Raw genomic sequence first — 26,760 nt, 5'->3', positions numbered from 1 at the left:
CCTGTTATGATGTTCTTGAGAAGGTTTTCATCGTCAATGGCAGCGGTGAGCAGTTCCTGGCTGATTTCAATACGGGTCTGCTTCTGTTCGTCAGTGAACAAACGCGGCTTGAATTTTGCACTGATACGACGCATCCCAAGTTTGTCACTCAAAATTTAATGACATGATCCTACGCTGATACCCACTTCATCAGCAACTTCTTGAACAGTGAAACGACGATTTCCACGAATCCAGATTCGAACTCTCTTGACGTAGTCCACACCTGTGGATGTGGAAGGTCTTCCAGGCTTGGGATCATCACCGACCAACATTCTTCCATCTTCAAAACGCTTGAACCAATCAATGCACTGTATGCGACTCATACAGTCCTCCCCGTATGCTTGGCTAAGCAACTGAAATGTCTCTGTGAAAGCTTTCCCAAGTTTGTAGCAGAACTTCACACACACACACACATGCTGTGTGTGTGTGTGTTCCTTCATTGTCACTTTGGCACCAATCCGAAGAACAGCTTCAACGGCAGTAGCTTGCCAACTAATGGTCAGAGCGAAACGCGGCAAATGGCAGTTTGTTGTCTAAACATGCCGCTACATGCGCTCAGTAGCCGCAGCGCGCTCCCTCTGCCGGTTGGCGTGCTATTTCAAAAGTTCTGTTTCTTTTTGAACATGCCTCCTACATGTAACTCTGCCCATTCCAACCAACCGGCTCGAATTATCCATCAATTCGGATTAAGAGGGGACACTGTTTTCGCATCATGAATAATTGCTAAAAAGTCGTTTTTTTTTAATCATTACTCTTTTCTATAGAATGCCAAAATATCTTCACTGAAAACCAAGTAAAAGTGGTCTAGGAAATTTGTTGTATCAGCCAAGGAAATTATGAAAAAAGAGTGTTCTTCAAGCCACAATACAGTGTAGACCGCTTATAACGTAAGTCGCCGGAGTCGTGAATACCTGCACTATAAGCGGTACCGCACTATAACCAAAACGATTTTCAAGCCCTGCATGTATGCAAAACATGTAGACCAAGCAGCCGCGCGTATCCGAGAATCGAAGCATGCGACTGGGAGTTTTGCATACGTTTAAATTTACGAACGTTGAAAGGTTAATGTCCAAGTACCCACGATCTTCGCAAGAAGCAGACAAAGTAGTAATTTTTAAAAAATGTCTCAGTTTCATCCAAAAGGCAAAGCATCAATTGCGATAGAAAATTAGTAGAGAGCTATAAGGAGTAGGGATAGTAGTTTTATCGGCTGCATAAACTTAACACATTTGCTTACAAACTGAATTAACAAGCATGGTGTCAACGTGCACAAGCAAACATGAATAGACTCGATAACCGCAGACAACCACTGTCACAACACGGACGTGGGGAAACGCGGCCGCCGCCGCAGCGAGCGATGGTTCGTGCGGTCTATCGCTTCAACAGAAACTGAGCGGCGTAAGCACAGCGCATACAAAGGTCAGAGCCATGTGGAGATCGCTTGCAAGATACGGTGCGCGCGACAACACCGACAGTCTGTACCTGTGCAAAGTACGCAGTTCTTAGAAGAGTGGAAGTCACACACCCCCCCCCCTCCCTCCCTACCACGCTGCCTTCCCGCTTTACTCCTTTCGCGTGGGACATTAAGTCGCCAGTTCCCCTTGCGCTCAGTTGCAAGATACACATTTGGTGCTGCAGCACAGCGTCACCCCCCTCCCTCCCATACTCCCACGGCCTTTCGCACAATGGAAGTCGCGCTTGCTCTCTGCTGTGCATTTGCTCTCCGTGAAGGCACACGTCCCCCGCACGCTTTCACTCGCCCATATGGCACGCGGCGACAATTTTATCGCCCGTGGACGCATGCTCCACATCTCATGCTCCTCCTCCGCATCTCCCTCGTTGATCTCCTCTCCTATCGGTGGGCACATCTCGTTGAGAAGCGTGCTCGCTACCGCCTTTGTCGGCGAGATTTTCCCATGGAAGCCGCATTATAACCGGTATTTTTGTCTCACGTGGCTGCACTGTAAGCGGTTACGTTATAAGTGGTCTACACTCTATACCCGGAACAACGCAATCGAGTGGCACCAAATTGGTCGCGACGGAAAGGGCATTTTTTCGTCTTCAAATCTGCCGCTTCAGCTATCTCCTCCATAAAGAAACAAGTGCACAAAATGCAAATGATTGAAGGTCGTTCTGGAGTCTCCGCTTTGCTGTGCCTGCCACGACTCCAGCGCGCTTTGCCATTGGTCCAGAGCTTGCTGCAAAGGGGTGTCGTCTCGAGCTCTCGGGGAGTGTCGAAACGGGCACAACACGGACATCACAGAAGTGTGGCCGATCTCTCCGTTACTTGACATCTCAGACCTGCAGCTAAACATTCCAAGCATCGGCAGCGCGTACTTCACGACCGAGCACTTCGTGCATCATATTCTCAGACACGGAGATAAGCCTAAGACATTGTGAAAGTAATCCTTGGACCACGGCTACGCACTTCACACATCAGTGCTAAGGGGTACGCCTCCCTGCTCCACTAGAGACAGGCGTCAACAAGGCAGTATGAAATACAATTCTGGGACCCGCTGCACTTCTGTGGGACACTGTGCAACGTTCGGTCTGCAACCTGGCTTTGATGCTCTTTACAAAGCAGCGGAGAAGGATGTCTTGGGCAAAAAAAAACAAAAAGAAAACATGCAAAGCACTTCAGACTAAAGGCAAAACACTCTAGAAGCCCCGCATTTGATAGGACATCAAGGACTACAGCGCTAATAACTTTAGATAAAGTAAAATTTAAGGTGCAACTTTGAAAGCTATTTTCTCAAAACTGTTTTTCTTGCCTCCGACTCAGCATGTCCCGCTGATTTCTTCACGACTGCTAGGTCTATTTCAATTCCGTTTTTTTTTTTACTTTGTTCTTTGCAGCGCAGTTCACGGTGTGACATTCTTGCTTTTCCAGTGTGACTTTTTCTGAATTGATGATTCAACTAGCAGTTATTCATAGTCTAGATGCCTGTTCACAGTCAACTCATAAAACATTGGAACTAAAAGAAAATCATGTTGCAACTTAAAAAAATCTAGGAATTTCACGCCCTCAACCACTCATTCTGGAACGTCCTCTGTTCTGAACGAGTCTTCTATGACATTTTTCAAGTTGTTCAGGCTTGGGAGAAGCCCAAAGAAGAAAGAATTTGTCAATAAAAAGTTGTTGAGATATAACTTTGAAACTTCTATGATAACATCACAGAAACATTACCACTGTGTTTACGAATTTTCATCAAAACCTGTGAAGAAAAAAACGCTTAACCTTGCACTCAGCCGCGCAACGCTTGAAACAGCGAAGCTAGGCGATCGTAGCCCAGCATTTTCCGGAAGTCCACGTGAACTTTTCATCATATTACTCAAGATGATAATTTCTTTTTGCACGTCTCAGACTTACGGCCGTCACTGCACGTTGCATAGCGCAGCTTGCAACACCGACACCGCGTTCCGGGAGACCCGCTCCGTGAATGCGTCTCTCTCTCTCTCTCTCTCTCATAGCTCGCACAACCTCTTCACTTCGCAGAGCACGAGCGTACGAACACGCCAGCTGTGGAAGAAGATGACGCTCGAAAGCAATCATATGGTTCGCATAAATACAGGTTCTGCAAGCGTGGCTGTAAAGCCTAGTGGTTACGACGCTCGCTTTGGGACCAGGGGTACGCGGGTTCGAATCCCACCTCGGCAAGAAAGTTTCCTTTTCTTTCTTGGTAGTTTTTTGATACGCACCACAAATTACGGCTGGTTTAACAGCTTTGCTGTTAATAAGCAAGTTCATTTCGAAATCTACATTTCCCTTTAGGACATTTCGAGTCAACCAGGGTGGTGTTCTTCTGCAATCACTTTCGAGAACACTTTCGCGAGATTTCGCAACTAGCACGAGATACATCAGTGTTGCCAGCACATCGCCAAGCACGGTGCCAGAAATTCTGTCACTTGAAGATGGCGACGCGTCCAGTGCTGGCCATGCGAAATCTCACAAAGGTGAAAGCATCGCTGAAAGTGAACGCCCATGACTACCACCAGAGACAAATTCAAACTGTAGTTCAACAAACCTTCAATGCTCCGAAGTTCCTCGATAGAATTGTTGACCCAATATTTAAGCAGGACATTGTAGTACTCTCTCTGGAAGAGAACAGGTAAAGAAAGGTGAGCACACACAATTACGTCACATGAGAACATAGCTCAATACAGCGAATTAGGGTCAATTAGTACTAGGTGTTATACTTGTTGATGGTGTACACAGTGAAAAGTCATGCAAGCGAAATACAGCCATAGGATTTGCTAGGCTGACAAACTGGCTTGCTTGCTGCCATTCCAATTGCCCCAAACAATTAACCCTGTAAACTGGCAAGATAAGAAAGATTCTACTCTAGCAGTCAAACATTACTGATGAAGACTAGTGCCAGTTTCTCACTGGCTTTGTTTTTCTGATGGGCGCGCGCGCAACCCTGAGTTTGCTTGCAGGCGGTCACATGGCATGTCTGACTTTCATCATTGCCATGCACCTTGGGGCTGTATTGTCTAATAATCCACTTCATTCTTCAGGCGCACCATCACTGGTTAAACATAAATTGTGCGGTTTTACGTGACAAAACCACAATTGCATTATGAGGCACGCCGCGGTGGAAAACTCGGAATTAATTTGAACCACCTGCATTTCTTCAGCGTGCACCAAATGCATGGTGCACGGGCGTCTTTTGCAATTCCATCTTTGCTTCAGATGTGGCACGGCGGCCACCACACCGTTACCTTTGCTGAAATCACACCCTTGGCGCAACATGTATCAAAATGGAAAACGACATAAAACGTTTCTCAAGTACAGGCCCCAGTTATGCCCGGCCTATTTAAAACATAAAAATAAGTGTGTGAATTTTATTACATCTGTAAAAATTATTTATGCTAGTTTCTCCGTGTAAGTCGTTGAAAAGAAAAGTGTACCATCGTTGCATTCTACCGGTGCTAACATATGGGGCAGAAACTTGGAGGTCAACAAAGAATCTCGAGAGCAAGTTAAAGACGGCATAAAGAGCTATGTAACGAAAAATGTTAGGCCTAACATTAAGAAAAGGAAGAGAGCGGTGTGGATCAGAGAGCAAACGGGAATAGCCGATATTCTAGTTGACATTAAGAGGAAAAAATGGAGCTGGGCAGGCCATGTGATGCATACGATGGATAACCGGTGGACAATTTAGAGTTACAGAATGGATACAAAAAGAAGGGAAGCACAGTCTCCTGAGGACGGCAGAAAACTAGGTGGGGTGATGAAGTTAGGAAATTTGCAGGCGCAAGTTGGAATCAGCTGGCGCAAGACAGGGGTAATTAGAGATCACAGGGAGAAGCCTTCGTGCTGCAGTGGACATAAATATATGCTGCTGCTGACGATGATGATCCGTGTATTCAAAAATAAGCCATGTATAAAACTGCACACATTTAAAGTTACTTTGTCACTTTATTGTCACCTGAAAAAGTTTGCTTGTTTTTTTACTGAAATAAATCACAGAAGAATTTAACTATGCAATAAAGAAATGTGACCCTGAAAGGGCTATTCTCAGAACTTGCAACTTTCCCCAGTGGTCTAAGCTGAAGTAAACTGCGCGCTTTCCTCAGCGTGCTTTTACACTTTCATTTATGCTGGTGGATTAGGCCACATATTTCAAGCTCAATTGCGAGCACCTCATTTCCAAATGCCCCTCGACACCTGCACCTGAATAGATGCGTGCATGCAGCACCTCCAAACAGGCTTGCAGCTGTTTAGAACTGCTGGTGTGATCGCTCATCACCCACTGGACGATTACATCAAGTACTCAACTGCACATGTACCGCTGTCGCAGTACACTCAAACATTGTTACAAGTCACATTGTACACGAAAATTCCGTAAGTATACAAGCTGATATACGTGGAAAAAAGATGTCATGATCACGTCTATGAAAAAGCAACACATGTGTGACTGAAGCTTCTGGCATACGGCAGGACCGGCAAAAGGCCTTTTGTCAATTTTACCAGCATGTTGGTGGCTTGCAGTGCTGATACATGGAAGGTGAACAAAATTAAGTTATAAACAACACACTTCTCACCCTTGTTATATTTATCGCATCTGAATAGCAGAATGGCCATCCGCTCAGCCAAGAACCACTTTTTTTCTGAAACACTACCACATCTGCTCACAACTAATCCTAAGAACTTTTGGAACATTATTAATAGAGACTGGATTTTAGGCAAATGCCTTTTTTGTTCCTAGCGCTCCTATCACCCCATTTTGATATATGAGCATGAATTAGAGATTAAGAAGAGCTTTTATAGTGTTTTTATAGTGCCTATAAATGCCTATTTTGGCATTTGTGCCTAAATGCCTATAAATACCTATTTTCAATATCGGCGCCTATATGAACACTATTTAGCTTCAAGTTTCAGCTTTTGAGTGCAGTTAGAGACCATTATTCATGTTACCGGGCAACACTGACTGTTCGGAACTCTATGGGGTTCATCCTAGTCATCTAGTTCAAGCAACTTTCGGAAAACAACCCCTAGCTTCTGTGAAATGGGACGCGCCGCAGTTGGCGAATGCGAAACCGCGGAGAGCCGTCAGGGGAAAGGAGAGTAAAGAGCAAAAGAAGAAAGAAAACAAAATGTAATGTGCACGCGGCCTTTGTTTTGTTTGTAATTTACTTTTTAATGTGTTCACTGCCGTCGAGCGTTCTTTCTCAGCGTACGAGATCATTCTCAGTGATAAGAGGCACAATTTTGAATCCAAAAATCTGGAGATGGTGGTAGTTTGCAATTGTATCGACAATCTTCACAGTGATTCTTAGACTACGTTCCGCGTGCTCTCCAAACAGATTTCTTCAAACGCGTGCACTTCTAATGGGCGGAAGTGTATTTGGCAGTGTTGGGGTGTTTTGCCTGTACAGTTCCGATAATGTCATTGTATATGAGAAAATCGCCAGAGTTGTACCTAACAGCCCTCATGTAAGAACATGTTAATTTCTTAATAAATTGTAGTCTCTCTTGCATTCATTATTTGTCTGTTTTTGTTGTGTCTTAATTTAATTGCGTCAGGCAGACATAAAGTAGCGCTTTTTTAATCAGTATTCCCAGCTTTCAAGTATTCTTTTACATGCTTGTTGCACTTTATGCAACGCTCGAGTACAGTGGCCATTGAACACGAATATGAGCAGTGTGCTTGTTGAATTACGCCAAATGATCGTCATTAGACCAGCAGTTTTATGGGACAATTACACGGCTATGTTTAACAGTTGGCGCCTTTGTGCCATCATAAACAATAACATTTCTTGTTTTCCTGTAGTAGATACAGGTCGCGCACGTCTTCGTTTGAAATTATTTGCATTTATGTAAAAATTTATTGTAGCCTATATTTAAGACGTTGGAGGCCTAGAACGTTGCTTTGCCTGCCTATTTTTGGCGCCTAAAATGCGCTTTTTTAATGCCTAAAGATCCGGCCTCTAATTATCAACGTACGCAAACCTAAACCAAAACTGACGCTGGATTTCCTGTACCCCTTGAGCTTTGCTCAACTGCTTTTAACAACACATTTTCGCTATCTTTTTCTGACGCTCTGATAGATACTTCACCGTCCGCACGTGCCTTTACGTACCTTGAGATGGAGCCGATTTCGATCGACGTTGATGGCATATACAATTTGATTAAAAAAGCTCAATTTTCCTCATCGGCAGGTGTTGATACCATAAATTACAAATTCCTTAAGAGCACTGTAGCGTATTCATCTGCGCTCTTGTCATACATATTTACTCAGTCTTTGCAGAGTTCAAGACTTGCAGACGACTGGAAGACGACGAAGGTGATTCCAGCTCACAAGTGTGGTGATATACAGTATAGACCACTTATAACATAACCGCTTATAGTGCAGGACCGGATATATTACGGTCTTTTCAGACTCCCGTTAATTTTCTCATAGCACTCCATGTATACGCATACCGCTTACAGTGCAGCCGTGTGAGACAAAATACCGGTTATAATGCGGCTACCGCGGGAAAATCTTGCCGACAAGGGCGGTAGCGAGCACGCTTCTCAACGAGGTGCGCCCACCAATGAGAGAGATCAACGAGGGCGAATGAGGAGGAGGAGCATGAGACGTGGAGCATGAGTCCAAGGGCGATAGAATCATCGCCGCGCGACGTATGTGCGAGTAAAAGCGCGCGGGCATTCACGGAGAGCGAACGCACAGCGGAGAGCAAACGCGACTTCCATCGCGCGAAAGGCCGTGGGAGTATGGGAGGGAGGGAGGGGGGCGACGCTGTGCTGCGGCACCAAATGCGTATCTTGCAACCGGGCGCAAGGGGAACTGGCGACTTAATGTCCCACGCAAAAGGAGTAAAGCGGGAAGGCAGCGCGGGAGGGAGGGAAGGGGGGCGGCTTCTACTCTGACAACGAATGCGTTCGCGCCTGTGCCGGCGGTCGGTGTTGTCGCGCGCACCGTATCTTGAAAGCGATCTCCACACGGCTCTGACCTTTGCATGAGCTGTGCTTACGCCGCTCAGTTTCTGTTGAAGCGATAGACCGCACGAACCTTCGCACGAACCGCGTTTCCTCACGCCCGCGTTTTGCCAGTGGTTGTCTGCGGTCATCGAGTCTATTCATGTTTGCTTGTGCGCGTTGACACCACGCTTGTTAATTCAGTTAGTGAACGAATGTGTCAAGTTTATGCAGCCGATAAAACTACTATCCCTACTCCTTATAGCTCTCTACTAATTTGCTATCGCAATTGATGCTTCGCCTTTCGGGCGAAACTGAGACATATTTTTAAAATTATTACTTTGTCTGCTTCATGCGAAGATCGTGGGTACTTGGACATTAACCTTTCAATGTTTGGAAATTTAAACGGATGCAAAACTCTCAGTCGCACGCTTCGATTCTCGGATACGCACAGCTGCTTGGTCTCCATGTTTTGCATACGTGCAGGGCTTGAAAATCATTGTTTTGGTTATAGTGCGGTACCGCTTATAGTGCAGATATTCACTACTCCGGCGACTTACGTTATAAGCGGTCTACACTGTACATAACCCCTTAAACTACCGGCCGATCTCCTTAACTTCTATTCCATGCAAGTTATTAGAGCACATAATCTACTGTAACCTGATTAGTTTTCTCAAGTCTAATAACTTTTTTGCATCACAGCAGCATGGTTTTTGTACAAATTATTCTTGTGATACTCAATTATTAACCTTTACTAATGATTTGTCTTCCGCTTTAGATTGAGCTTCAGTTATTGACTGCATCTTCCTTGACTTCGTGAAAGCTTTTGATACCGTCCCACATCGACTACTATTACTAAAACTTAGCACACTCCATCTTGATTGTAGCTTGCTTAAATGGATTGAATGTTTCTTGCAGAATAGGACACAGTACGTTTCTGTTAACGATCATGACTCTAAATCATGCAATGTAACATCCGGTGTTCCTCAGGGGTCAGTCCTTGGGCCTCTTCTTTTTCTAATCTATATTAATGACCTGCCTGACTCTGTTACTTCTAATATAAGGCTCTTTGCAGACTGCGTTCTGTACCACGTAATTTCTAATGCGTCTGACTTCTCCGTTCTTCAATCTGACCTAAAAAAAATTTCTTCTTGATGTGATACATGGCTTATGAAACTAAACATTAACAAATGTAAAGCAATGAGGGTGTCTCAAAAGATTAACCAGTCCATTTCTCAGGGCTATGATCTTAACGGTTGCCCTCTTCAGTTCGTCGACAGCTACAAGTATCTAGGCGTCCATATCACTAATAACCTGTCATGGCAGAAACATATCCACCATGTTATTAACAAAGCTAACCCTTGGTTTTCTTCGGCGGAATTCCCGCCTCACTCCAGTTCCATTGAAACTACTACTAGATAAAAACTCGTGCATTCTAAACTCGAGTACTCTTCATCCATATGAGACCCGTACACTAGCTCGTTAACACAGTCCTTAGAATCGGTTCGAAACTGCTCAGCTAGGTTTGTCCTCTCTAACTACTATCGCTTAGCCAGCGTTTCTCGCATGAAGCAAAAACTTTACCTACCTCTCCTTTCTACTAGACGTCGAATTTCCCACTTAGGCCTGTTTCATAAAATATGCTACACTAATAATGACCTAAAACAACACTTTTTTCGCCTCCGAGCCATTTGCCATCCCGTATTGATCATCGAATGAAGGTTGGGGTGCCTCAGTGTAAAAGCAATGCATACCTCGAAGCCTTCATCCTGAAAACAAGTCGAATCGCCTTCCTGCCTCCATCGTCACTATCACAGATCATGATGTGTTCAAGTCGGCTATCTGTGATCATGTGCTGCCTCCATTAGCAATTTTTTTCTTTTTCTATTGCCACTCCTCTCTTTAATGCCTGTAGGGCCTTGAAAGTAAATAAATGAAACGAAATGAAATATGCAAACGTGCAACAGGTGTGATCACACAAGATTGACACGTTAGCTCACCTTATGTGGGCCAGCCAGGCCGCTGGCCAAAACGCACATGTGCGTGTAGAATGTGCTCTCGCAAGTTGCTTTTGCCAACCATTTCAAATTTTTTTGAACCGAATACTGTCAAGCTGCGAGCAAACAAATACAGTAGACTTCCGTTAATTCGACTCTAAGTAGTGGATCCCGACCGCAGGTCGTGGCCAGAGCCCATATATTTCTATGTGACAAAACTTTCATTATTTGGATCCCAAAACGAGCTTTCGACAGATAATTCGAACTTGGCTAGTCATCACGCATGCACCCAACCCCAACGGTGACCGCAGTAGTGGCAGCGTCTGTCATGCCGGCACTTAGGGCACAGTGAATCTGTCGAACATCTTTTGTCGAAAAGAAATTTTTGGCTTGCCCCACAAAGATATTAAATCGAGAATGGTAGCTCACAATAAATTATTACAGTATACAGTATTTACCCAATTCTAACGCGCACCTCTTTTTCTAATAAAATTTGTCCGAAAATTGCTGGGGCCGATATAATCTGATACAAAACCAAAATCCCGTTTGCAACGACCTACCATCAGAGCCAGCTTATCCAGTCACTACTGCCATCACCAGATGGCAACCATAGATACTAACAGAACAAGTTCTCGTATAGCATGACGACAGCAACGCACCGCTTTCAGTCTGATTACGAAAGCGCTTTCAAACTATGTTTTTTACATGTTATGATGGCGGCAACAAATTGCATCACACGTTCTTGGCGTTATGGAGAAATGCATGTGTCACAGGACAAACTAGTGAAATGTTCAGTCTATAGGCGTGGACCACCATCTTGCTTACACTTGTTGTGCAGTCAGTCTTTTTATAAATGCAAAATATCAAATGTGCTATGGACAGCACGGAGGATGACATGTTGCGATTCTTCATAGACATTGATAAAGTGCTGTCGGAGAGTGATGATGATAGACATTAAAGGGAAGCTGAAGAGGTTTTACAATTGTAAGATTCACGGGGGTTTGGAAGGCTCACACGGTACAATTCAACTCCTGCAGTTATTTTCTCAATTATGCTCGTAGCAGTGCCGCAATCGCGGTTTGAATTTTCGTTGAAGCTCCGCCCCTTTCGCCGAGCGCCGAGCGTAGCCGCGAAAAACCGGGCGCGAGGATGACGTCAATACAGGGGTCACGTGAGTGCTCTATTCGAATCACACTCCTCAGCAATACCCAAGATGACGTCAAGGTCGTCTTTGCCATCAGAACCCGTTAAACGACCCGTGGCGGCTCCCGCAGACACTGCGGCTTGTTTTTGCTGAATTAAAGCAACTAGCGGTGACTTCTGGCCTGTTAAACTATGGTTTTCGCATTCAGGGGGTGAAAAACTATCATAATTCCTTGAAAGCTCACTTTTTTAAAGTGCTTCAGCTGCCCTTTAAAGGGACACTAAATGCAAATACTAAGTCAAGCTAAAGTGATGAATTAGTGCTCGAGTATCTCTAAGATGTCAATAGTATCGCGAACAGAGCCTTAGTAATCGCGAAATTGAGGTAAATACAGAACACGATTAGAGACTCCCCCGGGACATTCAAGTACTCGCCCGATGACGAAGGCACTCCTCACTTAATTTCTGTCTGAACATCCTGTTATAAAAACATCATTGTATTCAATTATAAGAAGAAAGAAAATACTACTTAACCAGTTCTATTTCATTCTTAGAAAAAAGAACTAACTGACATTACACCGTTGACAACGACGCGGGTGGTTAAAAGGTTTCATTTTCGCTCGACTCTGCGCTGCCCGCGCTTTCGCGTTTCAGTTGTTCCGTTATCGTGTAGTGCTGTGCTGGTTTTTCTGGCTCGCGAACCTCGCACTAACTGCAAGTAGCAGAGAATTCCACTTCCATGTGATGTCGCGGGAATGCCCGAACGGTCCACGCCGCTTCACCAAAAAGGAGCTGCAGCGGCACAGCGTACCGCCCTCTGTCCGGCGCCGTTTCACTCACCAACGGCAGCAAAAGGCGGTAATGGCGTATGCAACGTCACCACTCCTCAGATGGCGTGGCAGGAGATTTGAATCGCAATAAACGTATTTGGACCCTTCAGATACAATTTTTTTCGTAAACTAAGTCTTTTCTTTGCACCAGACAAGCGTTTCTAGGTTTCTCGGAAGGTATTTAAACAGTCCACGTCGACTTATTATTTGCCTTTAGTGTCCCTTTAAGTAAATAAATTTACATTCTGTGAAGGAAAAGTTCGGTGGTTTTGTCTTTTCCATATTGCCCGATTTGGAGGCATGCTACATTTTTGTTGCTAAAAAATTGGGTGCACGCTCAATTTCTACTATGTTCGCGAGTTCCAACGTCAACTTTACGCAAGTTTTCTACTTTGAACGCCAAAAATGTGCGTGCGCGTTCGATTGAGGGGCGGTTTACAATCGAGGCAAATACTACCAAATGAATCAGCGGTGCATTTCGGTATTTGTCTGCCTCTTCTTTAAATTGACCTGCCGGATAATTCCAACCAATTTTGTTCGTCCTGTCACGGGTGAATTAACAGATGTCAACTGTATTCACTTTGCTGTAGCTAACACTGTCTCAGATCTTACAATTTAAGTTTCAGTAGAGCATCAGAACAGCAAAACATTCAATGAAATAAAACATGGCCAACCAATATTTTAGATTTACAGTCAAACTTCGATAAAACGAAGTTGTATTTGCAGCGAAAAACTTTGTTATATCGAGAATTCCATTATATCGAGGTTTCGTTAATTCAATAGAACTAAGATGGGAAAGTAAAAATACTTCATTACACTGCGAATTTCGTTAAATCATTATATACAGTCGAACCCGATTATATCAAACCCGATTAGATCGAATCAACCCTTCTATTGATCAATTTCTAACATGGTAAAGCTATAATGAGAGTATATAGCAAAAAATACGATTAGATACAACAAAAAGAGCAGCCACTACCAATATATGGAACTTCAAAAGTGCGAAACTGTCCCAGAAGTTGGCTTTCCCGGACGACGGCTGAACAAGCTGTCAACGCCCCTCAGAAAAAGTGGTTTAGCCCGACTTTCGCTCACACAGCCAATCAACAATGCTCACTCACACAGCCAATCAGCTTTTCATCTTTCCTGCATGTACGAGGCTAGATCCACGCCATTGTTTTGTTGGGTTGCTTTCCCACACATTGCCTTTGTTTTTGCGTGATGAACAGCACGAAGCGACAGCACCTGCCGTTCACCGTGATGTTGGAAAATATTGAGTTGAGTGCAGAGAAAAACGAAATCTGACGTCCCCACAGCATCTGGGCTGACATCAAGAAGGAAACGAGCCAAGGCTGCTTCCGCCCTGCGGGTTTCTGCGTTGCCTACAACACAGTGAAAAGGGTTCTGACGAGCACAACGAAGCAGTTGCCGTTTTCCACGAACTTTGGAGCGAGTTGTCAGCATTTCCTGAAGGTCCACAGTCAACAAGTTTGTGTTCGCGGACGAGAGTGCCGAAGAAGGACTTCATCACCAATGTCGTGAATCAGGACACGAGTGATGGGAACGGTGAGGACAACTCGGTTCCTGTGCCTACCTGCTCTAACGTGATGTGTGCGTTTGCCCCGTACTGGCGCGAACCTGAATGGTTGCGGCCTTAGCTGCTTGGAGTTCTTGGACTACGTGTAAAAATGCATGCTCTTTCGGGCAATTAAGATATTAAGGAGAAGAAAATTTAGGACTTTTTCGCGGCACAGTAAACCAAAAGAAAGTCCATTTCATGAATAAAGTGGTATCACAAATGGTATGAGCTTTAATGTTGTTAATTCTTTCGAATGTTTATATCAAATTATGCCCTATATCGAGCTGGTCAGTGTGATATAACCAGGTTCAACTGTGTCTTTTCTTTATACCGAGGTTAAACTGCAAGTTCCACAGTAGACGAGTTTGCATGTCGCAATCAGCTGAACATGTGCGCCATTTCTGTGGGTGCAAACAGGTTTTACTGTAGCTGGGTGCTGCACATACCAAGACCTCGTCGTCCACTGTGGGGCTGCTGATAAGGTCCTTAAGCTGTCGTTGCCGCTCCTCCATTGCCTTCTGTTCCGTGAAGCGAGCTATCTTCTCTTTCCGCTTCCTGGACAAAGTGTAAATAATACAACATTGGGACACCACTAGTTTGATATGCAAACATCCCGAGTGATGACCATAGAGTTTTCTATAAAAAAACACCAGGGGGGAATCCAGCGCTAGTGTCTACGAGAGCAGCAATCGTGGCAGTTCAGCCAGCATAAGAATGATAGTCGGTACGTGGGTTTGGCTAAACTTAGTTTTGAACGGCTTTGTGACTCTTCAAATTGACCACTTTTCACAAAATGGTGCATTAGAAATGCAACAATTCACAGTTATTACGCATGCAATGCAGAGTCTTATTGCCGTCTGCAATTAGGAAAGTAGGATTGCTTTGAAATTTGGGCCTATAACGCGGATACAGCCTAGTAAACAAAGCCGCAAGAACGTCTCAAGCCGCAAGCAAGAAGATCAGACAAATCCATGTACCAAGTATCATTCCCATGCTAGCCGAAGAATCGCAGCACCAGAGCTTTTTCAAGCAACATTAGTAGGGAACTCTATGACAAATGAAAATATCAGATACCTTAACCCTATCTGTACGAAAGACGTGCTGAGTTTGTTAAGTGTGTACTGGTGAAAAAGACGAATGACGAGCCCAACTCAGCCGGCACTTTCACGTTTTCAATGCAGCCCTCAAGACTATTAAAGCTCGTCCATTGCTATGTGCTTGTATTAAACAACCTGAGATGGCACAAGGAGAGTGTTGAAGAGTGAACTTGCGAACATGCAGCTAAGCATGCAGTGAAGGCCACCTTCGTTAGAGTGTAATAAAGAAATGTTTAATTAGACTTAAGAAAAACAATAACTTTGTTTTTATCAATGCAATGGGGGAGGTTGAGAGAGATAGCTGGGGGGCTATTCTGTAAGAGTCCACCTAGCGGACTTTCCACTTCGGCTGTTGCCATTAGCTGCCGCTTCATGAGTGCGAAGGAGACTGGCTGGCGCCTTCGCGCTCGTGAAGCGGCAGCCAATGGCGACAGCCGAAGTGGAAAGCCCACTAGGTGGACTCTTACAGAATACCCCCCCTGGATTAATAGGTTGACTAGTTCCGAGCTCCCGAAAAGAAATAAAACATGTCACAAAAGCAATATGAATACAATAGACAGCCTGGCATGCATCACCTTTGTGTTCAGAAAAAAAGCTCTACTGCACGCACAAAGGAGGGGAAGTAAAGAAAAATGAGTAGCAGTAAATTTGGACACACTCGTGCCGATGAAAATGTGTCATCTCACCGTGTGAGCTAATTAGTACATTACAATGCCATCCTAAAAGGAAACAAAAACAACCTGGGTACGCACAAGCAAGCAAAGTGCCCCTGAAAATAAAGCACTGTGTACGCTAACTCAATAAAATGTTACATTAAAACGTAAGGTACTAACGCGATTATGAAAAGACGCACGTGGGACATATACAGTAAAACCCACTTACAACAATATTCAAGTGCCAAGGAAATCCATTGTTCTATAACCGATAATTGTTATAACTAGGTTGCACGAAAAAAGCAGAGTGGAAAAACATTCAAGTCTTCCTATTAGACAGAAAGAAGCGCAGTTAAATCCACTTATAGACTTACTGGTTTTAACCATATCCCGATGTAACTATGAGCAGCTGCTGCATCGTGAACTTTTGTGTGTGTTTGGTGGTAAAATAAACCGCTTACCACAATGTTTCTATGCTACGTTATTGGTTTTAACTATTAAATCTCGCTACTAGGTGTCTGAGCCAAAAAAAGGAAGGAACAAAAAATCCTGAAAAAAAAAAATGTGAGCTACCGCATTCGTCTGCGTACCCACAGCACCAATATTTACATAAGAGAGCTTTTTTACTTATATATTTCTGCTGTAGAAAAAAGAGGCGTAATGCATTTTATTGGCTGTTTTTTCTACGCACTAATCAATCATCGTACTTCGCCTTTCTAACACAAACTTTTTTCACTTGGTCTTGTGGCTGGAAATTCAAGATGTGTCATTAAAAATGTAAACTAATAGTTTGTGTCCCATTGGTTAGTGGTTCAGAGTTTGCGGTTTGTAGCATATCACTTGGATATGCTACAATATGCTACATACAATATGAACAGAATCATATGCACGTAAAAAATAATTCTGCCTTTTGTAAACCCGGTGATCTTGAATCTCTGTTACCCAGAGCTTTATTCGTCCAACCAATGCAAGTTTTGTGAGGCCAGGGCAACCCTGGAACATGTTATGGGAGTGCAAACAAGGGGGGGTTCCAGACGGGGACGCAGCCTCGAGCGGAAGTGCTGGGAGACTATGCTGCTCAGCTCCGCCCTCGAAGACCAACTCTGGGCCGTCCAGCGGGCTGAGGAAGCCACCAGAGCTCAAGGGCTCATGGCCGACACCTAGGCAGGGGTATTCGCCCAAATCCCCGAATAACTCGCCAGATTATAAATAAAGTTATCATTCATATTCTTTTTGCAAGCTGTTTTTCATTTGTTTCTTACCATCCCATTAAGGAGTTAAAAAAATACTAAGGAGAAATGTTCAGTTAGTAACTGGCAGAGTATTTCAAAACTCCTTTTGTACTATCCTGGCAGACACCACTACATTATTAACAGTGAAAATGAGGCTTAATGTCGCATTTAAAGTGTAGTGCCATGACAGTGCTCTAACATCATGCAGTGTTTTGTGTTATTTCAATGCATTTTCACAGTATCGCTCAAGTGCGCAAGCTGCGAAGTGTTTAGCATGTCCAGCTCACATATGCAAGGACAAGAATTTAAATCCCAGTGACGGTGGTTTTATCTTTTCCTCACGAAGAAGGCAAAGCTACAATGAATAGGTAGCCTGCCAATGACAAGAAGACTTACTGTCGCTATATTTATTTCATTTTATTACTCTAACACAATATCGTGTACATAAGTCAAAGTGAGGGACGGTTACAACATGAGCACATACAACAAAAAAGTGAACAAAAAATAATTTACAAAGGCCACAAAAACAAAAAAGAAGACCGTCAACAATATGCATCACGCGGACGGTTGCAAACAATGAAAATTTTAACGTACAGCATTCCAATCACCAATTTTTCACAGGAAAAATTAGTAATTAAAAAAGTTAGTTTGTGCAAATATTGCTTCTATTGCACTGGCTTGTTTTGTGGCTGGAAATTCAAGATGTGTCCTTAAAAATGTAAACTAATAGTTTTTCGCCCATTGGTTAGTGGTTCAGAGTTTGCGGTTTGCAGCATATCACTAGGATATGCTACAATATGCTACATATATGCTATAAGGCAGCATATTAAAAATATGACACCAACAACAATGACAGTGCAAAATTGAAGAACAGGCTAAGAAAAGATAGCACATCAAAAGAAAACGAACCTGCAGGCATCCAGAAGGCTGTCTGTTTCAGACTTCTTGGTAGCAGCAGCCGCCTTCTCATCAGGCACATCGTCGTCCTTTGTTTCAGGCAATTCGTAGCTGGTGACTCCATACTGCCGACATCGTCTTAAGAAATCGCGGAAGTAAACCTGTGAAACCAGAAGCAGTACAATACACATTAGCCTGGAGTTATTAACATGCCACTGCAGTAAGGTTTCATGGAGAGCACTGCGGTTGTTGCCTAAGTTATCAGTGAAAAGCTTCATTTGAGATGTTACTGTGTTACGAAGATCGTTATTCACAAGCCTTTTAGACTGGCTGTAGCAGGAAATTTAGGGACTCACAAGCTCAGATGCACAACGTATTTCATTTCATTTATGCTCTCCTTAAACGCCCAGAAGCATTACGTAAGTGGGCGCTTGATTCATTCTCAGTGACGATATCAGAACATAAAGAGCAGAACATCAAAAATGTAGCTGAGGCGTTGCGCTGCTCATCACGAGGCCACGGGATTGAATCCCGGCCTTGGCGGCCAGCATTTCGATGGAGGCGAAATGCAAAAACGCCGTGTGCTTGCGTTGTAGTGCACATTAAAGAACCCCAGGTGGCCAAAATTAATGCGGAGCCTGCCACTAGGGCATGCTTCATAATCAGAACTGGTTTTGGCATGTAAACCCCAGAAAGAAAGAAGAGAAAAAAAAATCAACAGAAAGGGAAACACTACTTCAGTAGGATAAAAAAAAAGGATTAACGTTTCGGAAAAGTGGCAGGAGAAGATGGAATAACACTCACTTTAACCAAAGACAGAGAAGATGCTTTAAAAGCTTGCGACCCTTTATACGCAATGCCTCATGACTTCCAAGTGTACCAGAGAACTGGAACAATGCCAACATTACACTAATCCATAAGAAGGGAGACATTAAAGAATTGAACAATTATAGGCCCATGAGCTTGCTTTCAGTATTGAATAAAATATTCATCAAGATAATTTCCAATAGAATCAGGGTAACACTTGACTGCAGTTAACCAAGAGAACAGGCTGGCTCCAGGAAGGATCACGCCCATGCAATCAATCAGGTAATCGAGAAATCTGTGGAGTACAATAAACCTCTCTATATGGCTTTCACAGATTATGAAAAGGCATTTGATTCAGTAGAGATACCAGCAGTCATAGAGGCATTGCGTAATTAAGGAGTACAGGAGGCATACGTGAATATCTTAGCAAACATCTACAAGGATTCCACAGCTACCTTGATAAGTTACCTATCAAGAAAGGGGTCAGGCAAGGAGACACAATCTCTCCGATGCTATTCACTTCATGCTTAGAATAAGTATTCAAGCTCTTAGACTGGGAAGGCTTAGGAGTGAGGATCAACGGTGAATATCTCGGCAACCTTCGGTTTGCAGATGACATTGTCCTATTCAGCAACAATTGTCCTATGACATTGACAATTGACAATGACATTGTCCTATCCAGCAAATTTGAGGAGTACAATGAACCTCTCCACATAGTTTTCATAGATCGTGAAAAGGCATTCGATTTAACAGATACCAGCAGTCATGGAGTCATTGCGTAATCAAGAAATATGGGAGGCATACGTGAATATATTGGCAAACATCTACAACCATTCTTCGCCTACCGTACACACGTGTAAGGGCCACACTGTATAACTCGTGCGACCCTTACTGAGGACTGAACCTTTGGTCAAAATGGTGCCGGCGCAGCCTTGACTTGTGCACACCCTAGATATATGATTGCCTCAATGGTCAATGCGTAGCTTTTGCCATCTAGTAGCAACACGCGGAAGTACGCAGCGAACGAAAATTTGCCGATGCACGCGCGCGGCATTTGGACACTGAACACGATTGCGTCCTAGAGGGGAAAAAAATTAAAATTTCACCTTGGTCGGCGTCCGTTTCCTATTTTCGCCATGACTGCTTCTCCATTGGCAACTTCTTTATTCAAAATTATGGGTGGCCAAGTTGGGCGTGCACCCCTTACATGGGTGCAGCCCTTACATTGGTCTATATGGTACCTAGGTTCTCCATAAGAAAAGTAGAAAGTTATCTATCAAAAAAGCAGTCAGGCAAGGAGACAATCTCTCCACTGCTATTGCTATTGACGTGCTTAGAAGTAGAATTCAAGTTATTGGACTGGGAAGGCTTAGAAGTGAGGATCAACGGTGAATATCACAACAACCTTTGGGTTACAGATGACATTGTCCTGTTCAGCAACACTGGGGATGAATTGCAACAAATGATTGAGGACCGTAATTGAGAAAGTGTAAGAGTCGGGATGAAGATTATTACGCAGAAGACAAATGTAATATTCAATAGCCTGGCAAAGAAACAAGAATTCATGATCGCCGGTCAGCCTCTAGAATCTGTACAGGAGTACGTCTATCTAGGTCATTTACTTAAACGGGACCCTGATCATGAAAAGGAAATTTACAGAATAAAAATGTGTTGGAGTGCATACGGCAGGCATTACCAAATCCTGACAGGGAGCTTACCACTGTTGTTGAAAAGCGTACAATCATTGCATTCTACCGGTGCTAGCATGTGCGGTAGAATCTCGGAGGTAAACAAAGAAACTCGAGAACAATTTAAAGACTGCGTAAAGAGCAGTGGAACAGAAAATGTTAGGCCTAACATTTGAACAGAGCCGTGAAGATCGCAGAGCAAATAGGGGTAGCCGATATCCTAGTTGACATTAGGAGAAAGAAAATGGAGCTGGGCAGGCCATGTAGTGCGTAGGGCAGATAACCAGTGGACCAGAGTTACAGAATGGGTGCCAAGGTTAGGGCAGTGCAGTCAAGGACGGCAGAAAATTAGGTGGGGTGATAAAATTAGGAAACTTGCAGGTGCTAGTTGGAATCAGCTAGCGCAAAACAACGGTAATGGGAGATTGCTGCGAGGTGCATTCACCCTGCAGTGGACATGAAAAATAGGCTGTTAATGATTTATTTATTTATTTATTCACACAGTGCTTACATCACACCATGAAAGCATTACGTACGGGGGAACAAAACATACCCAGTAACACAAAAAGTTTTTGCACATTTATACTCTCAAAGAAAAGCTCTACAATAGCATTTAGAGAAAGACATAGTAAAGTGAAACAGAGAGGTTTCAGGATATAGAACACATACAGTTGTTTTACAAGAGTGCTGTCACAGCATAGAAGAGGTCATTATTTGACACATTTACTTTATCATTTGATAAAGTGTTCCATTGTCTAATTGATTGTCTAATTTTTTTTGTTATCACAGCGAGTCAATATGTAATCTGGTTCCAAAAGATAGGTGTAGCAATTAACACCTGTCTGACTGTTATATGTTCGGTGCAATAGTTTGAGCCTTAGCTTCTGCCTACGCACATGTAGCAGATCGCATCCTAAAGTGGCCTTCATTTCTGAAACACTAGAGTACAGACTAATTATTACAAACAAACGTTACTGCTTGGTTCTGTAGTTTTCCCAGTCTATTAATGAGGTAATCTTGATAGAGATCCCATATTACACAGGCATAATCAAGTATTGCCCTGACATGTAAGAAGCATACAGTTTCTTCAAATTCGCACATTGCTTGTTTGAAATTTCTTCGAATAAAGTGTACCATCCTACTAGCTTTTGCTATGAGAGTGTCAATCAGTTTATGCTAAGTGAGTGATTAGGTGAAATAGACTCCTAGATACTTGCATTCCGATTGCGTGTCGATAAGCGTGCCATTAATGTAATATCGGTGCTGTAATTTGGATAATTTTCTGGAAAAACTTACGCTACTGCACTTTTTAATATTTAAATTCATGTTCCATTTTTTACACCAGTTTGCTACCTTATGTATATCTGCTTGCAAAGTATCTATGTCACTTTCAGTATTAATTTCTCTGTAAATCACACACTAGTTGGCAAATAGTTTTATGGGCGATGTAATTATTTCGACAATGTCATTTATGTACATTAAAAATAACAAGTGTCCCAGTACACTTCCCTGAGGAACGCCTGAAGACACAGTTAATGGTGAAGATGTGGTGTTGTTTAGGATGACAGACTGGGTTCTTCCATTTAGGCAGTTTTGTATCCAATTTTCAACGTTTTCATTTACATTTAATCCAGCAAGCTTTACATCTAAGAGCTTATGGGACACAGTATCAAAAGCTTTTTGAAAATCAATAAAAACCACGTCTACCTGACTATTGTTGTTAATGGCTTTGGATACGGAATGTTGAAATTCTATTGTGTTGCAGGAATAACCTTTTCGGAATCCGTTCTGGGAATGTGTAAAGAAAGCGTTTGAGTCAAGGAATGCAGATATGTTACTATATAAAATGTGTTCAAATATTTTGCAACATATCGACGTTAGTGTAATCGGCCTTTAGTTTTCACTGAGTTTTCTATCGCCCGATTTAAACGGGTATCACGCTTGCATTTTCTAATCCTGGGGGATGAGGCATGTTTCAAGGGAAAGTTTATAGATAATAGCGTAATATGAAGCAATGATGCTATGACACTCTTTAAGGACCACTGGAGATATTCCATCAGGTCCAATAGCAATAGAATCAACGGCACTAACATCAAATTCAATGTCTGGCATCATATATCCCTGATTGGCATTATCCAAAAGACACAGCAAATCCTTGCAAAAACATGGATTGGAAATACTGGTTAAAGCATTCAGCCCTCTGGAAGTGTGACGTCACAGTTTTGCCGTCAATAGTTACAAAAGGTATGGATATAGCTTCTTTTGTGTTCTGTTTTACCTATTTCCAAAACGATTTTGGGTTTTCTCTTAGGTCTTTGTTCAATTTAACAAAGAATGTATCTTTTGAAGATTTGATTGTTGCTTTCAATAGACTACAGTATAGACCACTTATAACGTAACCGCTTATAGTGCAGGACCGGATATAGTGCGGTGTTTTCAGACTCCTGTTAATTTTCCCATTGCACTCCATGTATACACGTATCGCTTATAGTGCAGTTGCGGGAAATGAAATACCGGTTACAGTGCGGCTGCCTGGGAGTACAGAAGTCAGAGGAGATGGCGAACGCTCCCCTCAAACGGGCGCCTCAAGGGGTGAGGAAGAAAAAACAGACGAAGTGGAGGAGACGGGCACGTGGTGCGAACGAACAGCCAGTGAGGCTGAAACCAGAATCTTGAGTGCGAGTCGTGAAATATCACGGCACGCATAGCGAGCGAGGGCTACGAAACTGCCAACGCCGGCCAACGCTCGCTTCACGATAACGGCAGTAAATGAAACTTCAGGGAGCGGGCGGCGCCGGCACAGCACGGCGAAGGGCGCACGCGGAGACCATGGAATGTGAGGGAAGAGGGCGGCAAGGAAGCGGATTTTGCCTCGGCAACTCCGCCGCTTCGGTGGCTCCCCTTGCCCTCTCTCACTTTCGACTGTCACCGTGTGCGCCCGCCGCCGTGCAGGCGCCAGCTCCCCGAAGTTTCGTTTTCTGCCGTTATCGGGAAGCGGGCGTTTGCCGGCGTGGGCAGTTTCGTTGGCCGGCCTGGGACAGCGCCGCTGCTTCCTTCTGCGCCGTAGCGGCAGCGTGCAAGGTCAACACGTGACTAGAAAGTACAGGAAGCATAAAGGAGAAAGAAGGGTTCACTGCCATTTTCTACACGTGGCTACGGTAGCATGGCTGAGACGTCGGCACATACACGCATCTTCCAGCGCAATGCAGAATCGGCGACCTTGCCATTGGAGAGAGGGTGAAATTTCCGCCGCAGTTTTTTTTCTTCTTTTTGTTTTGTTCGCGCGCAACATTGAGGGGTCTCTCCTAAGCTTTTACTCTATGGCGGTGCTGGAGCAATGCCGGTCGGAGGCGCCGCCACGTGATTTGGTTCGAATTAACGAGATTCGAGTGTAAATTGAATGCAAACATTCTAGCCGCATTCCTCGACTGTCGCATACGCGTGGCGGCTCGGTGCACGTTTTGCATATGTGCTGGCCTTGAAAATTGTTGCTTTGGTTATAGTGCGGTACCGCTTATAGTGCGGATATTCGCAACTTCGGCGACTTACTGTTATAAGCAGTCTACACTGTATTTATCTCCTTGTAAGTTTATAATTCGTGAGACTGGTGTTGGCTGAAAACTTTTTATACGTTCATCTCGCTTTCCTTATAAGTTTAGTATCTCTATGTTAAACCAAGGTTTCTGTTTCTTTCGTTGCAGCAGGTACCTACATGGAACATGAATTTCTACTATTTGAAGTATTTTGTCAAGAAATGCTGACCACAAAGTTAACGGACAACGTGCGTTTGACAGATACTGGAAAGCAGGAAAGAAATTTTCAAGTTCAGTTCTAACAGCAGCATAGTCTCTTCTTTCGTAGCTATAGACTTTTTTTTGTGGAATTTGCGCCATCGATCCTCGCCCTATGTTAAGTTCTGCCCTGCGGTCACTAATACCTGGGCAAACATTAACATTTGATACTAAGTTCGGTTCATTGCAAAGTACTAAGTCTAAAACTGCATTTTCTCGTGTAGGTTCCAGTACGTACTGCTGCAACCCATCCGAGCAGTTCTTATTTCTGGGATTTTACGTGCCAAAACAGTTCTGATTATGAGGAACGCTATAGTGGAGGGCTCCGGATGAATTTCGACCACCTGAGGTTCTTTAATGTGCACTACAACGCAAGCACACGGGCATTTTTACATTTCGCCTCCATCGAAATGCGGCTGCCACGGCCAAGATTTGATCCCGTGATCTCGTGCTCAGCAGCGCAACGCCTTAGCTGACTGAGCCACAGCTGTGGGTTCCGAGCAGTTCTTCAAACTCTGTGTAAATACGGGACCTGTTACCAGCCACACATTCAGCTATCCGGTTGAAGTCTGGCAAATTAAAATCACCCCCTAGAAATATGCTATTAGGCATGAGAGATAGCATACCACACAGCAGTACAAACGAGTCCGCTGCTGCGGGGTGGGCGGTAGAATGTCCCGTACACCGCACTGTTTCCTTTGGGGAATTTCACAAAGCACCAGACAGACTCAGAATTGTTTTCAAATAAAATTTGTGTTGTTGACCATGCATTTGATATTAACATAAATACTCCCCCGCCATGTCCATGCCTATCTTTGAAACAAAAACCTGGCGGAAAGATTTCTACATTAGGTATAGTTTTGTCTAACCATGATTTGGTGGCCATCACGATCTGAGGATTAACAGCGGCTACTAAAGACATGAAGCTATCGACTTTGTTCTTTATGCTGCAAAAATTTACAAGCAGGACAGAGCCATTCAGGCTCGCTGTCCATTCTGGGGGAACGAAATTCTGAATGCATCATTTGTCTCTATCCAGTCGCACATGCGCCTGAAGTGGAACTGGTGTCCACATATTGCTATCCCAAACATTTGCGCATTGATGATCAATTTATCGTAACTGAAGCGAACACAATTTTCTTTGTTTTCTCTTTTTTCTTTCGCATAATTCCAAAGCTGACGTCTTTTTTCTTGTATGGCTCGGCTGAAATCTTCAGAGATGCTGTATGAAGTGCCCTTTAGCCTGTAAGCGTTTTTAAAGACGTTTTCTCTAGCCTTCCACCGTGAAAAGCATGCTGCTATCAACTCGTTTTTACCTTATCTGAAAACGCCTACGCGATGAGCCCGTTCAACTGAAATATCAAGTTTCATCACGTCTTTGCATATTCCACTAATTAGTTTTTCAGAGGCTTCCCATGTCTCGTTATGATGATGATGTTTTGGAAGATTAGGCAAGATGATTTGTTAACATTCCCCGGAATGGTCAGAATTTGACGTGTCAGGGTCAGAATACAATGAAGTTGAAGTTGCCTCTTCCCAAGATGACAAGATGTCATCTTCCAAGTCGGAGCTTAGCTCGTAATTAGAATCAGAAGAACCGCCGCTACAATCAACAGTTGAAGGGCCCGCACGAGCAGCCATCTCATCTCAGTACGAGTGCGCGTTAGTCTCCGGTTAGTGTCAATAGAAGCAACAATGAACGTGAAAGAGTGAGCATGAGTAAAAAGCGTGAGTGAGTGCACATGAGTATGGACAATAACGTTGGTAAATAAGTACCCACTTATTCTGCCGACCTATAGTTACGCCAACAACAGTTTAAACATACCCCATTTACAGACCTGCTCACGCGTCCACACGTACAGATAACCAATTAAAGGTTGCAGTTGCCACGCTTCAGGACCTTTCTGTGCTTTGCTTCCTTTGTAACTGGAACCACCGTGAATGGTATCACCTGCCTGCTGCCATTGTTTAAATGTCCAATCCTTCAAGCCTGTCTTAATTTATCATCATGAGTAACAACTGCTAATGTAAACCACAACTTTTTAATATGCCCGATCGGCCCAGTGTATAAAATGAAATCAGAATGCTAGCATGCAATGAACACGTAATATTGCACCTCTTTTGTAGCATCAGCAGAGGCACAAAATTAAGCGCGCTGTCTTGCACTGCTGCGTGAGGTATCAGCTGGAGTAAACATTCGCAGATACACGCTGCCTGGGTCTTGTGTTGCAAAACAGCACAGTAAAAAACAAAAAAAAAAAAAAAAAACGCTAAGAACTCACTGAACGGGAACTCTAGTCCGAGTCATCTCCACTTATGGAGGTGGTGATGAAGCGAAAAGACATGGCCTCAGTTGCTTCACTTTCCTATATTGCTTTTTTAACCACTGGTCTCATTAAAATTCTTTCATCTTGAGGCGGTTTATAACTAAGTTACAGAGTGGGGCATCAGAAAATCGTAATAGCTGGGGGCAACAGCCCTCTCTAGCTGTGGTATTCTTAGCTGTAGCATCGATGGAGTGGCTGAATAGTAAAACTTCCGACCGCCAGCCTGCGGGACCAGAGTTTAAATCCTCACAGGGC

The 26,760-nt window shown here is 43.7% G+C and overlaps 1 protein-coding gene across 2 annotated transcripts in view; it reads right to left on the bottom strand.

The window, feature by feature from the left end:
• LOC119455477 (immunoglobulin-binding protein 1b) overlaps window positions 1–26,760 on the bottom strand; it is a 74,089-nt gene that overhangs the window by 40,206 nt on the left and 7,123 nt on the right. For both annotated transcript variants that reach the window (XM_049668814.1, XM_037716885.2), the window contains exons 4-6: window positions 17,905–18,053; window positions 14,460–14,568; window positions 4,065–4,134 (exon numbers count right to left, since the gene is read on the bottom strand). In XM_049668814.1, coding sequence (XP_049524771.1) covers window positions 4,065–4,134; window positions 14,460–14,568; window positions 17,905–18,053 — 328 coding nt within the window. The remainder of the gene's footprint in view (window positions 1–4,064; window positions 4,135–14,459; window positions 14,569–17,904; window positions 18,054–26,760) is intronic.

The sequence above is a fragment of the Dermacentor silvarum genome, chromosome 6 (assembly GCF_013339745.2).
Source record: "Dermacentor silvarum isolate Dsil-2018 chromosome 6, BIME_Dsil_1.4, whole genome shotgun sequence".
Classification (NCBI taxonomy): Eukaryota; Metazoa; Arthropoda; class Arachnida; order Ixodida; family Ixodidae; genus Dermacentor; species Dermacentor silvarum.
Note: the sequence above shows the minus strand (reverse complement) of the source record. Positions and strands in the feature narration are given on the sequence as shown.